This window comes from Dasypus novemcinctus, chromosome 25 (assembly GCF_030445035.2).
Source record: "Dasypus novemcinctus isolate mDasNov1 chromosome 25, mDasNov1.1.hap2, whole genome shotgun sequence".
NCBI lineage: Eukaryota > Metazoa > Chordata > Mammalia > Cingulata > Dasypodidae > Dasypus > Dasypus novemcinctus.
Window position 1 is genome coordinate 35,053,856 of NC_080697.1, and position 17,013 is coordinate 35,070,868.

Here is a 17,013-nt window from a genome sequence, read left to right on the forward strand (position 1 = left end):
AAGGAAATAAAAATAAACATTTTCTAAGATTATGTTAATAGGGAGATCCAGATCATATGGATAGTATGTTTTAATAAGCAGCCATTGAACAGGTTTGCTCTCTAATTGATTACAACTCCCATTCCACCGCTGCCCTAGAGAGAGGTGCTGGTTCCATTCTTTCTTCTATCCTCTATTCAGTTTGGGTTGAGAATGTATCAAACTAGGATTAAGTTAACCAAACAATCAAAGGCAGAAAGGGATTGTACTGATTAGTTCAACTGCCTCCTTTTCAGAGAGGCAGTTAAGGTCCAGAGTAGTGACTGACAGGAGCACTTGTAGACTCATTATTCAAGACCAGAGCAATCAAGTACATCCAATAGCTGGTGAGAATTTCCCGACTGGGGTTAAGTGAGGAACTAGAAGACCAAGCCTTTAAACCGTGAGCTTTGGAGGTAGATTACTTGGTTTCAATCCTTTCTCTGCTATTTATTCGCTGTGCCCTCTTGAGCAAGTTACTTAACGTCTCTGTGACTCCGTTTGACAGCTTTTCTGAGGGTGGCAAGAGTACCCATCTCGCATGGTCATTGTGGGGATTGAGTTGCTGTATCTGTAAAGCACTTAAAACAGCGTTCTGCATGTGGTTAGAGTTTCAGTGAACATGAGCTATGTCTACCCCAAGTTTAACTGTTAAATCCTTAGAATTTTGAGCTTTCCTGATATTCTCCACTGGCATTTCCCCTCCTTTACTTAAAATAATTTAAACAAAAGGTGATACTTGTATTTTCAATGAGCTCAAATGTTTTCCTTTTACTAAATTTTGGTGCACATAGTATGAATATAGCACGTAACACAAAAGACACCACACATACTGAAGACATGTGGAAATAGCACACATCTCTTGGGGGAGAAAGCCTTTACGGAGTGAAGAGACGCTTGGAAAGAAACAGCCTTTCAGAAGGAGGGACTTTGAACACAGGGCCGCTGGCTACCAAAGAATTAAACTTTAACACAACAAAGAACTGTTTCTCTCCCTAGCTGGTTGGAGGCAATCCCGAGTGTGGTCCCCAGACTAGTGTTTTTCTCCCCTTCTGGGATGCCCAGGTAGGGCTTGAGGGTGACTGAAATGCCCGGACAACTGGAATTGTTTCCCGGTTTAGGCTTTTTACAAATCAATCCTTCAGGGAAAGGGACTTCTCATCTAGGTCACTTTTTTGACACATCGGTCTCCTCCTCCAGCCGCTGGCTTTGTCCCAACTTCCCTCCGGTCTGGGTAGGCGGCGTCCCTCAAATCGCCCCTTTGTCTGGCGGCCGCCGCGCTCCCCCTTTGTGGTCCACTGACCCTCCTGGAAAGAGCTGGGGGGCGGCCACCGACTCCCCGGGAAGAGAAATGAAAGGTGAGGGGAGCCGTAGTCAACCCTTCCCGCGTAGCCCAGTCTCCACAGCCTGGCTGAGAAGCCCAAGCGCCACCGCGGAGCGGCCCCCGGCCGGCATCTCCAGCCGCGGCCGGGGCCCCTCACCCGGGGCCTCGGCGGGCGGGGGCGGGAAGAAGCTCGGCTAACCGCCTCCGATTGGCTGCTTGGCTCGGGGCCCCGCGCCGCGATTGGGCTGAGGCATTGATTGGCGCAAGAGGGCGCGAGGTGGGGAGGGGGTGGCTGGAAGCTGCTCGAAGTCAAGGGGCGGGGGAGGCGGCCGGGCGCCCCCGGGCCGCAGCCGGCCTGGTCCGGCGCAGCCGAGTCGGTCCCGGGAGCCGAGGGAGCGGGCGGCGGGGCGGGCTGGCGTCGGGCCGCGGGCTGCCCGGCGGGGGAGGAGGGGGTGGGGCGAGCCCGTCACCGCCTCCTCGGGTCCCTCCCCGCGTCTCCTCCCGGAGCTGCTCTCCGACCGCGAGCGGCGAAGGGCCAGGAGCGTCGGCTCCATCCTCATCTCGGTCGTCCTCGGCCGGCGCAGCCTCCTTCGCGGCCGAGCGCGAGCGGCCAGTCGGCGAGCGCGGGAGGCGGGGAGCGAGGAGGGCGGGCGGCCGAGCGGAGACCCCGGCCATGGCCACCACCAGCACCACGGGCTCCACCCTGCTGCAGCCCCTCAGCAACGCCGTGCAGCTGCCCATAGACCAGGTATCCGTCGCGCCGGCCCCGCTGTCCGGGCTCGGGCGGAACCCGGGTTCGGGAGCCGCCCCCACGGCCCGGCTGCGCCCTCGGCCGCGGGGGGGGAAAGGCATCTGGTGGCATCTCGCCCGCATCGCCCTCCCCAGGGTCGTTGCGCCCATCTGCTCCGGGCCCGGGAGGGAGTGGGGGCGGGGGCTCGGGGCCACTCTGCGCTGCCCACCCCTGCCAGGGAGAGGGCGATCCACCTGTTATTGTCTGAGAACCTAACTCTGTCTCGGGTTCGCCTTCCCCCGCCCTTCCTCAGCGCGCCCACCCAGCCCCCCTCTCCATGCCCACCCAACCCCCCCAGTCCCGGGCGGGGGTGGGCATGTGCAGTGGTACATGCTATAGACACGTTGGAGGGCTATTTATATAGACGTGCGTATGTGCATGTTTGGTCCCTGCTCTCTGCCAGCAGCAGCCATCGGATTGGGATCTGGGCGCGCACCGGGTAGTTTTTGAGTGTATACATTTTCAAGCCGCTTCCAGGTACCTACGGGCACGGGTCTGGACTGTAGGTACGAAAGGTTGTGTTTTGCAAAAGCTTGAATGTTTGTGCCCCGAGCCGACTTTAACTCCGCTGAGAAGCACGACGTCTGGGTCGAGGTTTAAAGAGTGCGCTAGAACCTGCAGTTGAACTCCTTGCACATGGATGTTTATGGGTGTGAAAGAGGGCAATATTCAGCGACGTTGCACTTTTGGAACAGTTGCGTTGAAGTGTGGTTTGTTTGAGCGAGCCAGGCAACAGTTTGGGGGAAGGCCGAGGTTATGAAGAAAAGTCAAAGTGAGTTAATAAGCTTAGGATTTCTAGCTGAGAAAGTTGTCACCTTGTGAATGAAAGAAGCCATCCTTTCCTCCACTCTCTCTCCCCACCCTAAAAAAAGCTTTTTGACTCTGTATTTGGAAGGATGGCACTTAAATGAGGCCAATTACGTTTGCCTGTAGAAAAGACTTAAGGATGATTAAGGAAAAAGGAGTGTTGTGATGGGAAAAGCAGCACTGCTTTAATTCAGAAAAGAAAGTTTGGAAGTATTTTGTTGTGAGATTCAGGGCAATTGTTGATGGGGTTTATGGTTAGATAATTGATCTAGCCCTGGGCTAAAGGTAATTAAATTTGAACACTTTGCTTAAAATTATTTCAAATGTACTTGATTTAGAAAAATGTTCGGGCTCTACAGAGTGCTGGTGCACTGTCCTTACCTTGACTGTGTCTGTGTTAATGATGTCATCAGGGATTTCATTTCTAATACAGGATTCCTCTGTCTCCAGACTGCTTTTCATAGGAGCAAGATGGAAAGAACTCCTGTGTCTGATGTTATAATACTAACTGCTTTATGCTTTGCTGTTCTAAAAAAAAAAATTAGACTGAAGTATGTCATATGATTATAAAAAGAATTTTCCCTTCTGTTCAAAGCTGAATTCTTATATTTCAGTCATAACTTTTGGTAAGTGGTGAAGTACTTACCCCCCACATATCTTCAACAGATGAAAGTACCGGTGGTGAAATTAATCATTTATTATAAGAAAATATTTTTTGTCTCTTTATTAATAACTTGATTGGGCCTTAGGTTTTCTTGTCTTAGCCTTGTGGAGGCTTTACAGATTTCCAAACTGAAGTGCAGCATATGACCTTTTAGTATACTGCACCCCTCATTTAAACAGATTGCTCCCACTGTACAAGCAAATGCAGGGTAGATATCTGTTTAAAAATGTTGCTGATGAGAAGCCAGGTGTAAGCAAAAAGGCTTATACTTGTTTGTTTCTTTTAGGGAGAAAGGCATATTTCCTTTCTATCTCCTTTTTTTCTTTTCTACCTTCCTTAAATTTTTTTTTTTTTTCTTTTTTGGGTCATAGTTCTACCCCTCCCTACCCTGATGAAAAATTATTTTCTTTACTATGCTAATAGCTTTTAATTTGTGTAATGCTTACAGCTTTTACAAAGGGATTTAATTTTTTTTTAGGCCAGTAAAAAGGATTTATTGGGAAATGGGGGAAAAGAACAGAGCTTGCTGAGAAATGGGAGAGAACGATGAAAATACGCACCAAGATTGTGTGCGGGGGTTCTTCTAGGCAGAGAGTGCGATTTAATTTTAATTAACTCATCTAAACATCCCAGTAAGCCAGAGGAAGTTCCTGTCAGTACTAAAATAAGCAGGAGAATCAAGGGAAGGTGACAGGACTTAGAATTTTTGACAATTCTTTATTATCTAAAGGTCTTTGTTTTAGCTTCCTTGGCTTCTCAAGCAAACACCATGCAATGAGTTGGCTTAAGCAATAGGAATTTATTAGCTCACTGTTTTGAGGCTAGGAGAAGTCCAAATCAAGACATCATCAAGGGAAGTGGACTTGGTCCAATGGATGGGGCATCTGCCTACCACATGGGAGGTCTGTGGTTCAAACCCTGGGCCTCCTTGACCCATGTGGAGCTGGCCCATGTGCAGTGCTGATGCGTGCAAGGAGTGCCGTGCCACCCAGGGGTGTCCCCAGCGTAGGGGAGCCCCATGCGCAAGGAGTGCGCCCCGTAAGGAGAGCCGCCCAGCGCAAAAAAAAATGCAGCCTGCCCAGGAATGGTGCTGCACACACGGAGAGCTGACACAACAAGATGACGCAACAAAAAGAAACACACATTCCCGTGCCGCTGACAATAACAGAAAGCGGACAAAGAAGAAGACGGAGCAGATAGACACAGAGAACAGACAACTGGGGTTGGGGGGAAAGGGGAGAGAAATAAATAAATAAATAAATCTTAAAAAAAAACCCAACCCATCCTGACTGAGTGGGGTCGCACCTTAACTGAAGTAACTTCATCAGAAGTCCTATTTACAAGGGGTTCACAACCACAAGGATGGGATAAGTTTAAGAACATGTTTTTCTGGGGTGTACATAGCCCTGAACCACCAAAGTCTTTCATTTTCTGGGAATTACTCTGAATTTATAAGGCCATGAATCTATACTTTGAGTAATTTTTCTTCTCTAAGCAAGTTTTAAGAATATTGGATTAATACCACACAAGCCTTAACTTTTTATAGTGATTGTTCCTTTGAAGTACTGAAGAATTGACATTTTTGTTGTTGAAGTTCTTGGAATTACTAAAATAAGTAATAACTTAGCCATTGTTTTAAAATGGAGCAAAATAGAAAATAATTTTTATAATAGGTAATTAACTGAGTCCAGGTTGAAAGAAAGCCTATGAATTGGTTGTAATCAAATAGTGTGATTCAACAGAAAAAAGACAAATCAGGAAATGAAAAGTGTAAAAATGTAACTTATTAGTGTGTTAATTTGGTATGTGCTAATTAACAATGTTTTGAAAATTTAGGAAATTATAAAGGCAGTTGTTTGATGTCATGGGAAGGAAAGGACTCTAAGAAAAATAGTTTATCTTATTTACTAGAGTGAATATAGAATTTATTAAATGATAGCATTTATTTTTCTTTGTATGTAATATAAGAATTAAAGTGCAAGGTAAGTTAGAGAAAGGAGGAAGTGTTTTGCAATAAGGCTGAGGTGAGGGAAGGAAAAAGAGCAAGAGATTTTGCTTTAGATTACTAATTACTGAATTGCTTAATCTTTTCTGAAAATTCCAGAGGGTCATTGAGAGAGCTGTAGTGTTTGTTTAGTAGGCTTTAAACTTAAATAAAAATATAAAACCTAGTATTGAGGTTAAATGATGCTTTTAGATAGGGAAAGTATCTAGCATCTGATTTCCCTTTGTAGGCCTTGCTTTCCAGGTGGTTTTATTTTTGGGGTAATGGTTAGGAGGTGGTTGTTATTAAAAGGCTATTAGGAGAGGTGCAGGTGTAGTGCAGTGGTTGAGCGCCTGCATCCCATGTATGAGGTCCTGGATTCAATACCCATATATCTCTTAAAAAAAAAAAAAAGATATAAGGAGTTTTGAGAAAGAATTTGGAATAAGGGAGAACTATATCAAAGAAAAGGGCCAAGCATGTTATCTAGAAGACATCAGCTTGTGTACTTTATTAGTTGCTGATGTGGTGAATTTTAAAAGACCCCCAGAGTGAGTGCCAAAATAAAACATTAAATGTGTTCACAGATCAACCTACTTTTTAGATTTTTAAACTCTCAGTATCTATTACATTTGATTTACCTAACCCTGAGTTTACCAGACTCTCTGAGGTTGCTATGCTGTCTTTTTCCTCCCTCCCCCCTTCTCTGCTTCCCTTCCTTTCTTTTTAACCATTTTCTTTCTTTATTTCCCATGATGCTGTAATTACTACTATGAAAGTGGAGTAAATTTCCCTAGTGATATGATATTCTGTATGGCATACTTGGCAGAAGGCCAATTAGGGATCAGCCTGGCATGTACAGCCATTGAACAGTTGTGTTTGTGGGTAGGGCTCACTGTTTTAGATAAAAGTGGCTGAACTCTTTTGGGAGGAGAGGGGTAAAAGGGGACTAAAGCTATTTTTGAAAGGTTGGAACAGGGGCAACAGGTGGGAAAAGGATGCAGAATTTGCTATGTGTTACTAATCCTGCCAATTCAGATAATAATTATAAGGGATAGTACTTGACAGTTTCCAAAGCTTTTTACATACATTGTGTTACTTAATTGAATCCTCATAACACCTGTGAATTCAGATGAAATGCAAAGGCTGGAGTATATAACTAATAAATTAGGTAGAATGATATGTAAGGTATTATGCATTTAAGTAAAAAGTCAATTTTAATTTATGTTCTCAACATGTGGCAAATATTTTTGGTAGATCATTGTTTTGGATTTGGGTTGTCAGCCTTTTTTGGGTTTTGTGAGGTTGGAAAGAAAGCTTCCTAAAGCCCACAAACACGGAAGTGCTGGTGATTATGATTGCGGTAAGGGAAAATGAGTGTGTATTAGAGGGAAAGGAAAGTGAAGGCTCATAAAATCCTTGTTTTCTTTTTATTGAGAGGTGGTCTGTTTGTTGATTGACATTTTCTGTATATTTTGCCTTCCTGTACTACTTAATAGCGAAATGAAGTAACATGTTATGGAAAAGAGTAGTTTAAGAAATTAACTTCTTTAATCCTCCTAAAGGCTTATACTATGGTGAACCCCATTTTACAGTTAAAGAAAAAAGCATAGTTCTCAGTGTTGCACTTTTGTGAGAATATGACTTTTAGGAGAAGAAGGTGTGTGGCAATAAAACAAGCAAATATTTTAAAGTGTAAGTTGCCATTTGAATCCTTGAAGTTTAGGACATAAGTATTTGACTTGTCTATCCTGTCTACTCTGACACTTATAATGTATATCAGTCTTTGTTATGGGGATCCTGAAAATACTGAGTCTGTTGTGAAAGTGTCCTTTTAATAGGGAAGGCACATGTTCATTAACTAACTTTGGATATGTTACTTTATATAAATTAGTTTTCTCCTGTGTAAATGAGTATGTTTTGAGCCTAGTTTTAAAATTCCATGATTCTATTCTTTGTTTTATTGATTGAAGAAGTAGCTCAAAAATCTTTTTGGACCAAACTTAGGGGAGGAAAGTGGACTAATACATTTTGAAGACGTTTTCAACAATAAGACTTGAAATTGGGTATCTGTTTAATCAGAAGCAGCTAAGCAAAATACCATGTGCCCTGAAAATTGCAGTTAAGTTATGTTTCTGTGTATTCCTTTCTCTTTATTAATAGAAAGTAATGGTGTGGGGAAGATGGCTTGATTAGGTTTGGAACCAGGCTTCTCTAGCTTCGTGTTCTTTGACAAATTACTATATTTTTCTTTAAGTCCTAGTCTCATCTGTAAAATAAGAATAATAATAAATAGTACCTTCTTATGGGTTCTTATGAAGGTTAAGACATATAATCTCTGTAAAGTGCTTGGCTCCTAGTGTGTGTTTGATGTACATTTACTTTCTTTAAAAATGATGAGATATTTGGAATTTATTTTATATTTTTACTTTGAGAAGTTAACATCTTTATATGAATTCATTTTTAGTTTTTGGAACTTTTTAGGAAGGAAAGTATGAGGTTCAGGTTCAGTAATATGCTTACACAGTGATTAAACTAGGATTAAAATCTAGTTTTGAATTTGGAGTCTAAAGTGGTTTTTCTGCTTTCCTGCTGCTTTAAGAGTCCCTTATTCCCCAGCTTTAAAAATGCTTCCTATGTTGTTACTGCCTCTGTAGGGTACAGATAACCCTGGCCTCTGTTTGTTGTGGTCCATCAGCGCTGACTTTCCAGGGAAATAACCAAAATAACTTACTGGTAGCATTTGCCAGCAGTTGATTTACCAGGTGGGATTTTATGATGATAGAATTTTGCAGGATTTAAAATAAAACAAAGATGTAAATGTGGTCCTCAGGAGAATGGTCATTTAGTGATTCTATGAGTGACATGGGTTAAAACTGAAACCATGCTTTAATAAATATGTAGGGTATGGAAAAGGGGGAGGGAAAGCTAATGTGCAAAAAGAGAATCAGAATTCAGGAGATCTGGATAGGCTCTAGTAATGTGCCCCCCTTTTTCCTTTGATCTCTGTTTATCAAAATCCTAATCAATCTTCTAAGTCCATATTCAGTGCATCTTGCATAATAAATCTTTTTCTGAATCCCATCTGATGTGATTGCTTTATTATTTGAACCATAAAAGCATTTTGGATTTGTCATTGTTTCGGCATGTGTATTCTACTTAATGTTACGTGTATCAGTCAGGGTTCTGGTAGGAGACAGATTAAACTAGGTAACCAAGGAGACTTGAAGAACTATTTACAAAGATACGGAAAGGTTTGGGAAATAAGCAAGGAATAGTACAGTCTCCAGTGTGCCGGAACCCATGTCTGGAGGCTCAAGGAGAAGGGAAAAGTAGAAGCAGAGGATAGCTGTATAGCAAGGGCTACTTGACAGGGGGAACTGTGGCCTCCAGTAGAGGGACTTGGCTATCCTGTGGTAATCCTGTGGTGGGGGGAATGGGGGAAATAAATAGATAAAGACCTCCTTCCCTCCCTTCTCCCATCCTCTGATCTGTTTGTGCCTCCCCCTGGGGAGACAAGATGTTAAGGGGGCAAGTTGATGCTTTTGGGGCATAGAGTTAAAGAGTAAGGTAGATGGAAATAGAATCTGGAGGGGCATTGAATTACTGTCCAGCACATTATGATTACTGATACTTATTTCATAATATTACTTATTTGATCTTTTTCTTCTCAGTCATACATTCTGAAAGAATAGTTGACTTGCTATTTCTATTTCCCTAATTCCTATTCGTTCTTTTTTTTCTAAATATACAATCAGTGATATTCAATGTAATCACATAGTTGTACATCCATCACTTCAGTCATTCTTAGAGTACTGTCATTATTCCAACAATAATAATAAGCAACAAGCAAAACTCATCACCTCTTACCTATTCATTCTTAAACCCACTGCAGGCAGGCTTCTGTCCCCAAAGCCGAGAGAAAATCCAGTGGCAAACTTTGCAGAATGCAATTCTAATCTGTTAACTTCCTTGCTTAAAACTCCCCAAAGGGGGGAGCTGACTTGGCCCAATGGTTAGGGCGTCTGCCTACCACATGGGAGGTCTGCGGTTCAAAACCCGGGCCTCCTTGACCCGTGTGGAGCTGGCCCATGTGCAGTGCTGATGCGCGCAAGGAGTGCCGTGGCACACAGGGGTGTCCCCCATGTGGGGGAGCCCCACGCGCAAGGAGTGCGCCCCGTGAGGAGAGCCGCCCAATGTGAAAGAAAGTGTAGCCTGCCCAAGAATGGCGCCACACAGACAGAGAGCTGACACAACAAGATGACGCAACAAAGAAACAGAGATTTCGGGTGCCTCTGATAAGGATAGAAGCGGTCGCAGAAGAGCGCAATGAATGGACGCAGCAGACAACTGGGTGCTGGGGGCGGGGGGTGAAGGGGAGAGAAATAAGTAAATAAATAAATCTTTAAAAAAAACAACTCTCCAAAGCGTCCATATTTCCTACTGCAGTATTTTTTAAGTGTGGCTCTGAGAACACTTGTATCAAAAATCACTTGCAGGGAGCAGATGTGGCTCAAGCAGTTGAATGCTGGACTCCCACATGGAAGGTCCTGGGTTCAGTTCTTAGGGCCTCCTAAAGAAAAAAAAGCAGACAGTGAGCAAAAACAAAGAGCAAACATGAGGGAGCGGCTGGGGGAAAGAGGGTAGAGTCACTGGGAATTGCTGTTAAAAATATATATAGTCCCAGGCTGTACTGAGTAAGGGCCAGGGAATCTGCATTTTTGACAAGGCTCCTCCTCATTTCCCCCTTCTCCAAAAAAGTGGAGAAAAACCTGAAACACTTTTATTTTTTAAAGGTTTTCCATATTATTACAAGATTATAAAAATGTGATTTACTTTTAAAAATGTTTGCATTTAAAAAATTAACATGTTTCCCAAAGTATAAGGCAGTATAATTTTGCTATTGACAGTGCAGTCACAAGATTTAGGAAAAATAAAATTCATAATGTACTCTAGGTGGTATGTCTCTGTACTGGGACAATTTTAAGATGTCCTTTTTAATCCTCTCCTTGTATCTCTAGGGATACAATGTATGTATGTGAATAAATTTTGCAGTTCTTCCTGTAATTGGAGGCCAAAATTAAATGGCCCTCCTGGCCTGATACTTATTCCATTTGATTCTTACTATGTTCTTAACTTTGAGAGTCACTGACCTAAAGGACAGACTTAGAACCTCTAAAATCTGGCTGCTTCTCCCAGCTCCTTTTTTGATATTCACCTCTTCTCACCCCTGTTTTTCTCCACTCCTCTCACATACTCACACTCTCTCCAAACACAGTTATTAAATGACCCAAAGCCATGCTTATGGAAATGGTAGAGCTGGAATTTAAACCCAGGTCTGCTGCTTCTTGAAGTACTTGCATACTCAGTTACTTAAAGTTGCCCTTGATGTTTTTCTGTCTTTTGACTCCATGCCTTTGCTTCAGCTCTTTCCTCTGCCTGAAATCATACCTCACTTTATTGGGCTGGCAAACACTTATTTTTTAATATTCACCCAAAGCCTGTACCTCTTTGATGAAACTTTTAAAGATTTATCACTTGACACTCCCTCTTTGGGCTTCTGTTTTATGTTCCATAATACCTTAGGCATGTGGGTATCCCAGGTAGGGTAATGATTTGGATTCTCTTCAAAGAGGTATTTCTTAAGTCTATATTCAGCGTTTCTGTAATGAGTCTCAGCACTGTGGAAGAGGCACCGAGAGAAGTTTCCTACTAGCTGTTGTAGCCCTCTTCACTTTTCTTTTGCCTCAAGCCCTTCAGCTCTGGACTCCAACTAGTCTCTCTCCTTTTGCCTAACAAAAGCCTAGTATCATCTGAAATTATTTTAGAAGGGAATTGTTAAGGGAACATTTCTCTGGTTTCTCTACTTGTCAAATTTGAATATTCTTCCAACTCCAGGAAGTAGTGGTACAAAAGTCCTTCAGTGATTTCCAGGGCTGATTTAGCACCTTTTCTGAGCTGTTGCCTCATGCCCCATTTTAATCTGACAGCTCCTGTGTAACTTCTTTTTTTTTTTTTTTTTTTTTTGCTTAATTTATATATCTCCCTACAAAGGTATAAAGTCCTCTTACCCATCTTTGTATCTTTCATGACAAGGAGCATCTTTGACTTATAGAGATGTTTGAAGTTACTGGACTAGTGTGAAAAGCATAGACTGGCTCAAACTCCCCTTGTCACTTATTAGCTGTGAACTCTTAGCTTGTGACTAAACTTTTGTTAGCCTCAATTTCCTCATCTGTAAAATGGGGCAGATGTAGTAGGTGCCGCTTCCAGGGTGGTTGCTAGCATTAAGGAGATAATGCAGGTAGACAATAGAGCACCGTGCTTTGTACACTGTAAAAGCTCATAATTATTAAGGTACTTTTCCAGGGATTGTGGAGGACACAGTACTCCATCTCCCTGGTTCTTCAGAGTCTATTAAAACATTTTCAGTGATCTATTTTACAAGTGTAATTTGAGTGTCTAGTATCTGCCAGGCAGTGTACTAGACACTGGGGATTCAAGAAGAAAGGGACCTCTAGTAGCTTCAGTCTAGTGATTTTCAAACAATTTAAGAGCAGCAGATTGCTGGAGGGGTTAGTCTGGTAGAGAAGGGGCGTTTCCTTGCCTGAGGGAGTTCCAAGTACCTAAGCTATGAAGTGAGAGGTGGTCCAGCAGAGCTGGGCTTGGTTTTTTCAGGAATCTTTTTACTGTGAGCCCTTCACTTTTTCACTTTTCTACTCTCTTATCTTTTTTATAGGCATTCAACCGCGCCCCCCCCCCCCCCCCCCACCAAAAGGCAGGGAAATGTGTGGTGACCCACTTCTCTGGTTGAGGTGCTTCTTTCTCTTTGCAGCTCAGTCGACTTTTCATCTGACTGAGCTCCCAGAATTTGGTTCACGTCATTCATTCTTCACTGGACACCATTTCTTGGAGCTGATTAATACTGTGCCTCTTACTAGCTGGGAGCCTAGGGAGTTAAAATGCCTTCATAGGTCAGGGTTACCAAAGCGCAACATATAAGATAGTAGAAGTAAGCTATATAAACCTTTTCAGCTGACTTTATTTTCTTTAAGAGTCAAAAGGAGTGCTTTGCACTGATGAATATTTGGGAATGTGACTGATTATTCAAAAGGAAATGAAAATAACTATGAGAGGTACCAGTATTCTCAGCTAGATGATTACAGGAGTAATAAAAGGTGATTGGAAAGAGGTGATTATCAAGAGATTGAGAAAGATGTGATAAACAAGAAGCCTTTAGATGGCATAATTGTTTTCATCTACCAAGAACAAAGCTCTGCCATGTTTAGTGTCCTGCCACTTACTCCCTCCTTTTAGTAAGGCCCTCCAAAGGACTGCTTTGGATATCCCCCTGCAGTCTGTCAATCATCCATGGGCTTTCCAGATGGACACAGATGTATCATTTTCTGAGGTGTGGCTAGCATGACCATCTGGAAAGCCCAGTCCAGTCTAAAGGGAGAGAGCGCCTACTTATGCTGATTGTTGCCGTATAGTAAATTTGGCCTAGTGTTGCCAAACTGATTTTTCAAGGGAAGGTGGAAATTTTGAAATTTTTCCTGGAAATATGATTTTAAAACTTTTGGTTCAAATTTTATTTATTTTTTTTGCTCCCTTGAGCCTGAACTAGGCCAAATTTTGGCCAGTAAGAATTTCTATTATTGTTTAAGGTGGTCAGTCCAATCTGAAATCTGTTGTTGTGTTCTAAGGCATAAAGGAACATTGACAAACCAGGTTATAACCATAGTGGGGCAGAAGACTTGGAAACCATGTGCCATAGTTGAAGATGCAGTTCTTATATTTCATCACTTAGTAATATCATCCTTAAATTGACCAAGAGAGTTTCAAATTAAATATTACTTGACTTGTTCTTTTCTTTTGAAGAAGGTCATATCTTGAAGTAATCTTGAAAGTTAATGCCCTGTTAAAGTGGAAAGTTGCAATTTTACTCTATTATCTTTTTGCATATCCATTATTACAATTATTGGCCTACATTGTAAAGCAGTAGAAAAAATAAGTCTAGCTAGTGGGGTATAAAGTAATATTTAGAAAGATCTTGATTGTCTTATAAGCCCCATTAAATTATCAGTTTTTTAAGCATGATTTTTGGCCAGAATGGTGTGTGTGTGTGTGTTTTGTTTTTTTTTGTGAGAGCTACTCAGGTTTTAGAGTTTAAGTTTAATCTGCAGTATGCTTCACTGTGATTGTTAGCATGCCTTTTCTAATACTAGGACTGACACAGCTGTTCATGCTAGCTATATACCAAAAATAGAAGTGACTAGAATTTTTGGTGTCTGAGTAGAGCCATCAGCATGAAGGTAGAAGACAGGGTGGAGGTACTCTTAGCTAGTATTTAATATCTTTGGAGATAGTTAATGGATTCTTAGTCTACTACTATAATCCTGAGTGTTAAAATTATAGTCCCTGTACATTTCTGGCAGTGTTAAACTAGTTATATCTTCCACTTTTGTTGGAAATGCTTTTAAAGCCGCATAGTAAAGGAAAATCTTGATAAACTTGGCATTGAAACATTGAAATTTAGCTTTCCACTAGACTTTAATGGAAATTATGATATACATATTATTGAACTGTGTATTTGTTAAAATTTTTGATATTGATTGGGGGGATTCATTTCTTCAGAGTTAGCTTTCTTTTTTAATGTATATGAAATATAAATTAATGGAGAAATACAGTGTTCCAAGGTTTTTGGTATAGAGATTTACCACATAGTACTATAAAGTCATCTATAAAGTAACTGTCAGGGAATTGGCACATTGATGAGAGACACACTTGAATAGATTAAAAAAAAAATCCTACTTGGGACATAGAAAACAAAAGGATGTTTTGGGACCATTACAGCATTACAGCAAAGACAAAATAGACTGGAGTAGTGCCAGAAGGCTCTTGGACTGTTTCCCTTTTTTATATTTTTATTGAAACCAGGAACCTCGAGAAATAATGAGAATATTAACCTACTTTTCCCTCTACGGTCCCTAACACCAGATTTAGTAAACATATGATAACTGGAGTTGTAGCTCTTGTAGAATCATGGAGAAAGGCAGTACAAGTACAAGTCAGTGTGTTTTGGCTAAGTTAGTAATATGGATTGGCAAGTAGATTAGACATCTATGTTGTACAGTAGACAGTATATAACAGGCCTAGGTACAAAAAAAAAGGAAAAGCAAATGTTCTTTGTATTACTATAAGTTAATTAATAGGGGTAGATAGAATCTGATAAAAATCAAGACCCTTATCTGAAACTTGGGATCAAGTAGACCAGGTAGTAGTTGTATATAGGACAGCACTTTGACAAATTGGCACATTCTGAGAATTGTTAGAATTGGAAAGTTAGTCTATAATGAGTGGTGATAATTTTAGAACATTTTTTTAATCAAATGAAGGTTGATGAATTACTGGTATGACTTTTTTTTTCCTATGGTCTTTGTAGTAAAGATAAAAAGGTTAAGTAAATATCATTTTTCAGTGGTTAATTATTGAGTGTGTACCCTAGGTTAGATGTTGTATTAAGTACTAGAGATATTAAAAAGGTGAGTTAGGTCTGGTTCTGGCCTTTGAGCTTCTAGTTTAGTGGAAAGAGAAAGACTTAAAAATATTTATAGGAAGTGAATAAGTGTCAGAAGACAAGCTGGAATTAGTTTGGGTAAGGGTAGGATGCTGCAACAGAGAGATCCAGCAATAATTCATTGACTTAAAGATAATAGAAGCTTAATTTCCTCACGTAACAGTTTTAATATAAATAATCCTGGTTGGCAGGTAGAGGTTGGGACCTGATCATTTGCATGTTTAACAAAGTCACAGGTGATGCTAATGCTGCCATTCTGGAGCCCATACTTTGAGAACTACTGACTTTAAGTGTCCCAGTGATCCAACAGGCAAGAAGGAGAAAGAACCAGAAATGTGTCACATACCTATCACTTCTACTCACATTCCTTTTGCTAGAGCTTTGTCACATGGCCACTGGTAACAGCAAGGAATTGGGTGGGTAGTGGGCAGCTGGGAAGTGTAACCTATCTGGGCAGCCATGAACCACCTACAGTTCCACTATAATGGAAGAAAAGAAGGATGATTTAGTTGGAGAGGTGGCAGGCATCACTATACTCTTGAATCATCAAGGGAAAAACAACTCTAGGTGTAGCAGTTTGATATAATTTATGAGTTCCGAAAATAGATATTGGATTATATTTGTGAACTGGTCTCATTCTTGGCATATTAGATTGTATTGGATTCAGAGGTTTAACTTTTACTTGATTAAATTATGATTCAGGCTTTGATTGGGCCATGTCAGTAGGCTGTTGAGTCCCTGCTCCCTTGGTGGATGGGGACTCACAGGAAAACCACATGGCAGCAGAGAAAGAGTTTTGATCCTGGAGCCCTGGAAGTAAACACATAGAGACGCAGATACCTGAGGAAAGAAAAAAGGCTCCATTAGACACGGCAGAGACGGCAGGAAGAGAGATGAGCTGTTTGCCTGATAGTTTACAGCTGGCCTTATGGGGCGGGCAGAGCAGCTGAGCCCAGATAGTAACAAGCCCCAGGAGTGAGAGGAGACTTATCCCAGCCTGCAGCTGATATTGTAAGAAGCTGAGAGCATGGAACTTTAAGAGGGAGAGAATGCCTGAATGCTTGCTGATATCAGCAGCCATCTTACTCCAGCACATGGCAACAGACTTTGGTGAGGGAAGTAACTTATGCTTTATGGCCTGGTAAATGTAAGCTTCTACCCCAAATAAAGACCCTTTATAAAAGCCAACAGACTTTTGGTATTTTGCATTAGCACCCCTTTGCTGACTAATACACTACTAGGTCAGGGTTGGCTTGAGGAGGGTTTGGGCAGGGCAAGTATTGTTTGAACTAGAATCTTGAAGGATAAGTTTCCTTGGCATCCCAGAGCAAAAATGCAACTTCTGGTAGAGTAAAATAGTGTTTGCAAAGGAAAGAAGGGACAGGCTCGCTTATTCAGGAAATATTTATTGATTGCTGTGTGCCAGGCTTTGTGCTAGCCCTCATATTTTGGAGATTAAAGGGTAGAATGGGTAGGATTTGATGATATAGCTGAATTTACAAATACGTATGTTTCATGCGTTAAGATTACACTGATTGGAAAGTGGACTTGGCCCAATGGATAGGGCATCCGTCTACCACATGGGTGGTCCATGTTCAAACCCTGGGCCTCCTTGACCTGATGCATGCAAGGAGTGCTGTGCCATGCGGGGGAGCCCCACATGCAAGGATTGCGCCCCATAAAGAGAGCCACCCAGCATGAAAGAAAGTGCAGCCTACCCAGGAATGGTGCCACACACACGGAGAGCTGACACAGCAATATGGCACAACAAAAAGAAACACAGATTCTCGGTGCCGCTGATAAGGATAGAAGCGGTCATAGAAGAACATGCAGCGAATGGACACAG

At 41.8% G+C, this 17,013-nt stretch overlaps 1 protein-coding gene across 2 annotated transcripts in view; it reads left to right on the forward strand.

Annotated features, from left to right (window-relative positions):
- The first annotated feature begins 1,229 nt into the window (after nt 1–1,229).
- Nucleotides 1,230–17,013, forward strand: part of MBOAT2 (membrane bound glycerophospholipid O-acyltransferase 2) — a 230,032-nt gene continuing 214,248 nt past the window's right edge. Inside the window, exon 1 of one of the 2 annotated variants that reach the window (XM_071211942.1) lies at nt 1,230–1,376. Coding sequence is in view for 1 of the 2 variants with exons in the window: in XM_058287896.2 (XP_058143879.1) it covers nt 2,016–2,090 (75 nt within the window). In the remaining variant the exon portion in view is untranslated. Of the gene's footprint in view, nt 1,377–1,802; nt 2,091–17,013 lie in introns of those variants that run through there. The other variant, XM_058287896.2, reaches the window with a different exon arrangement.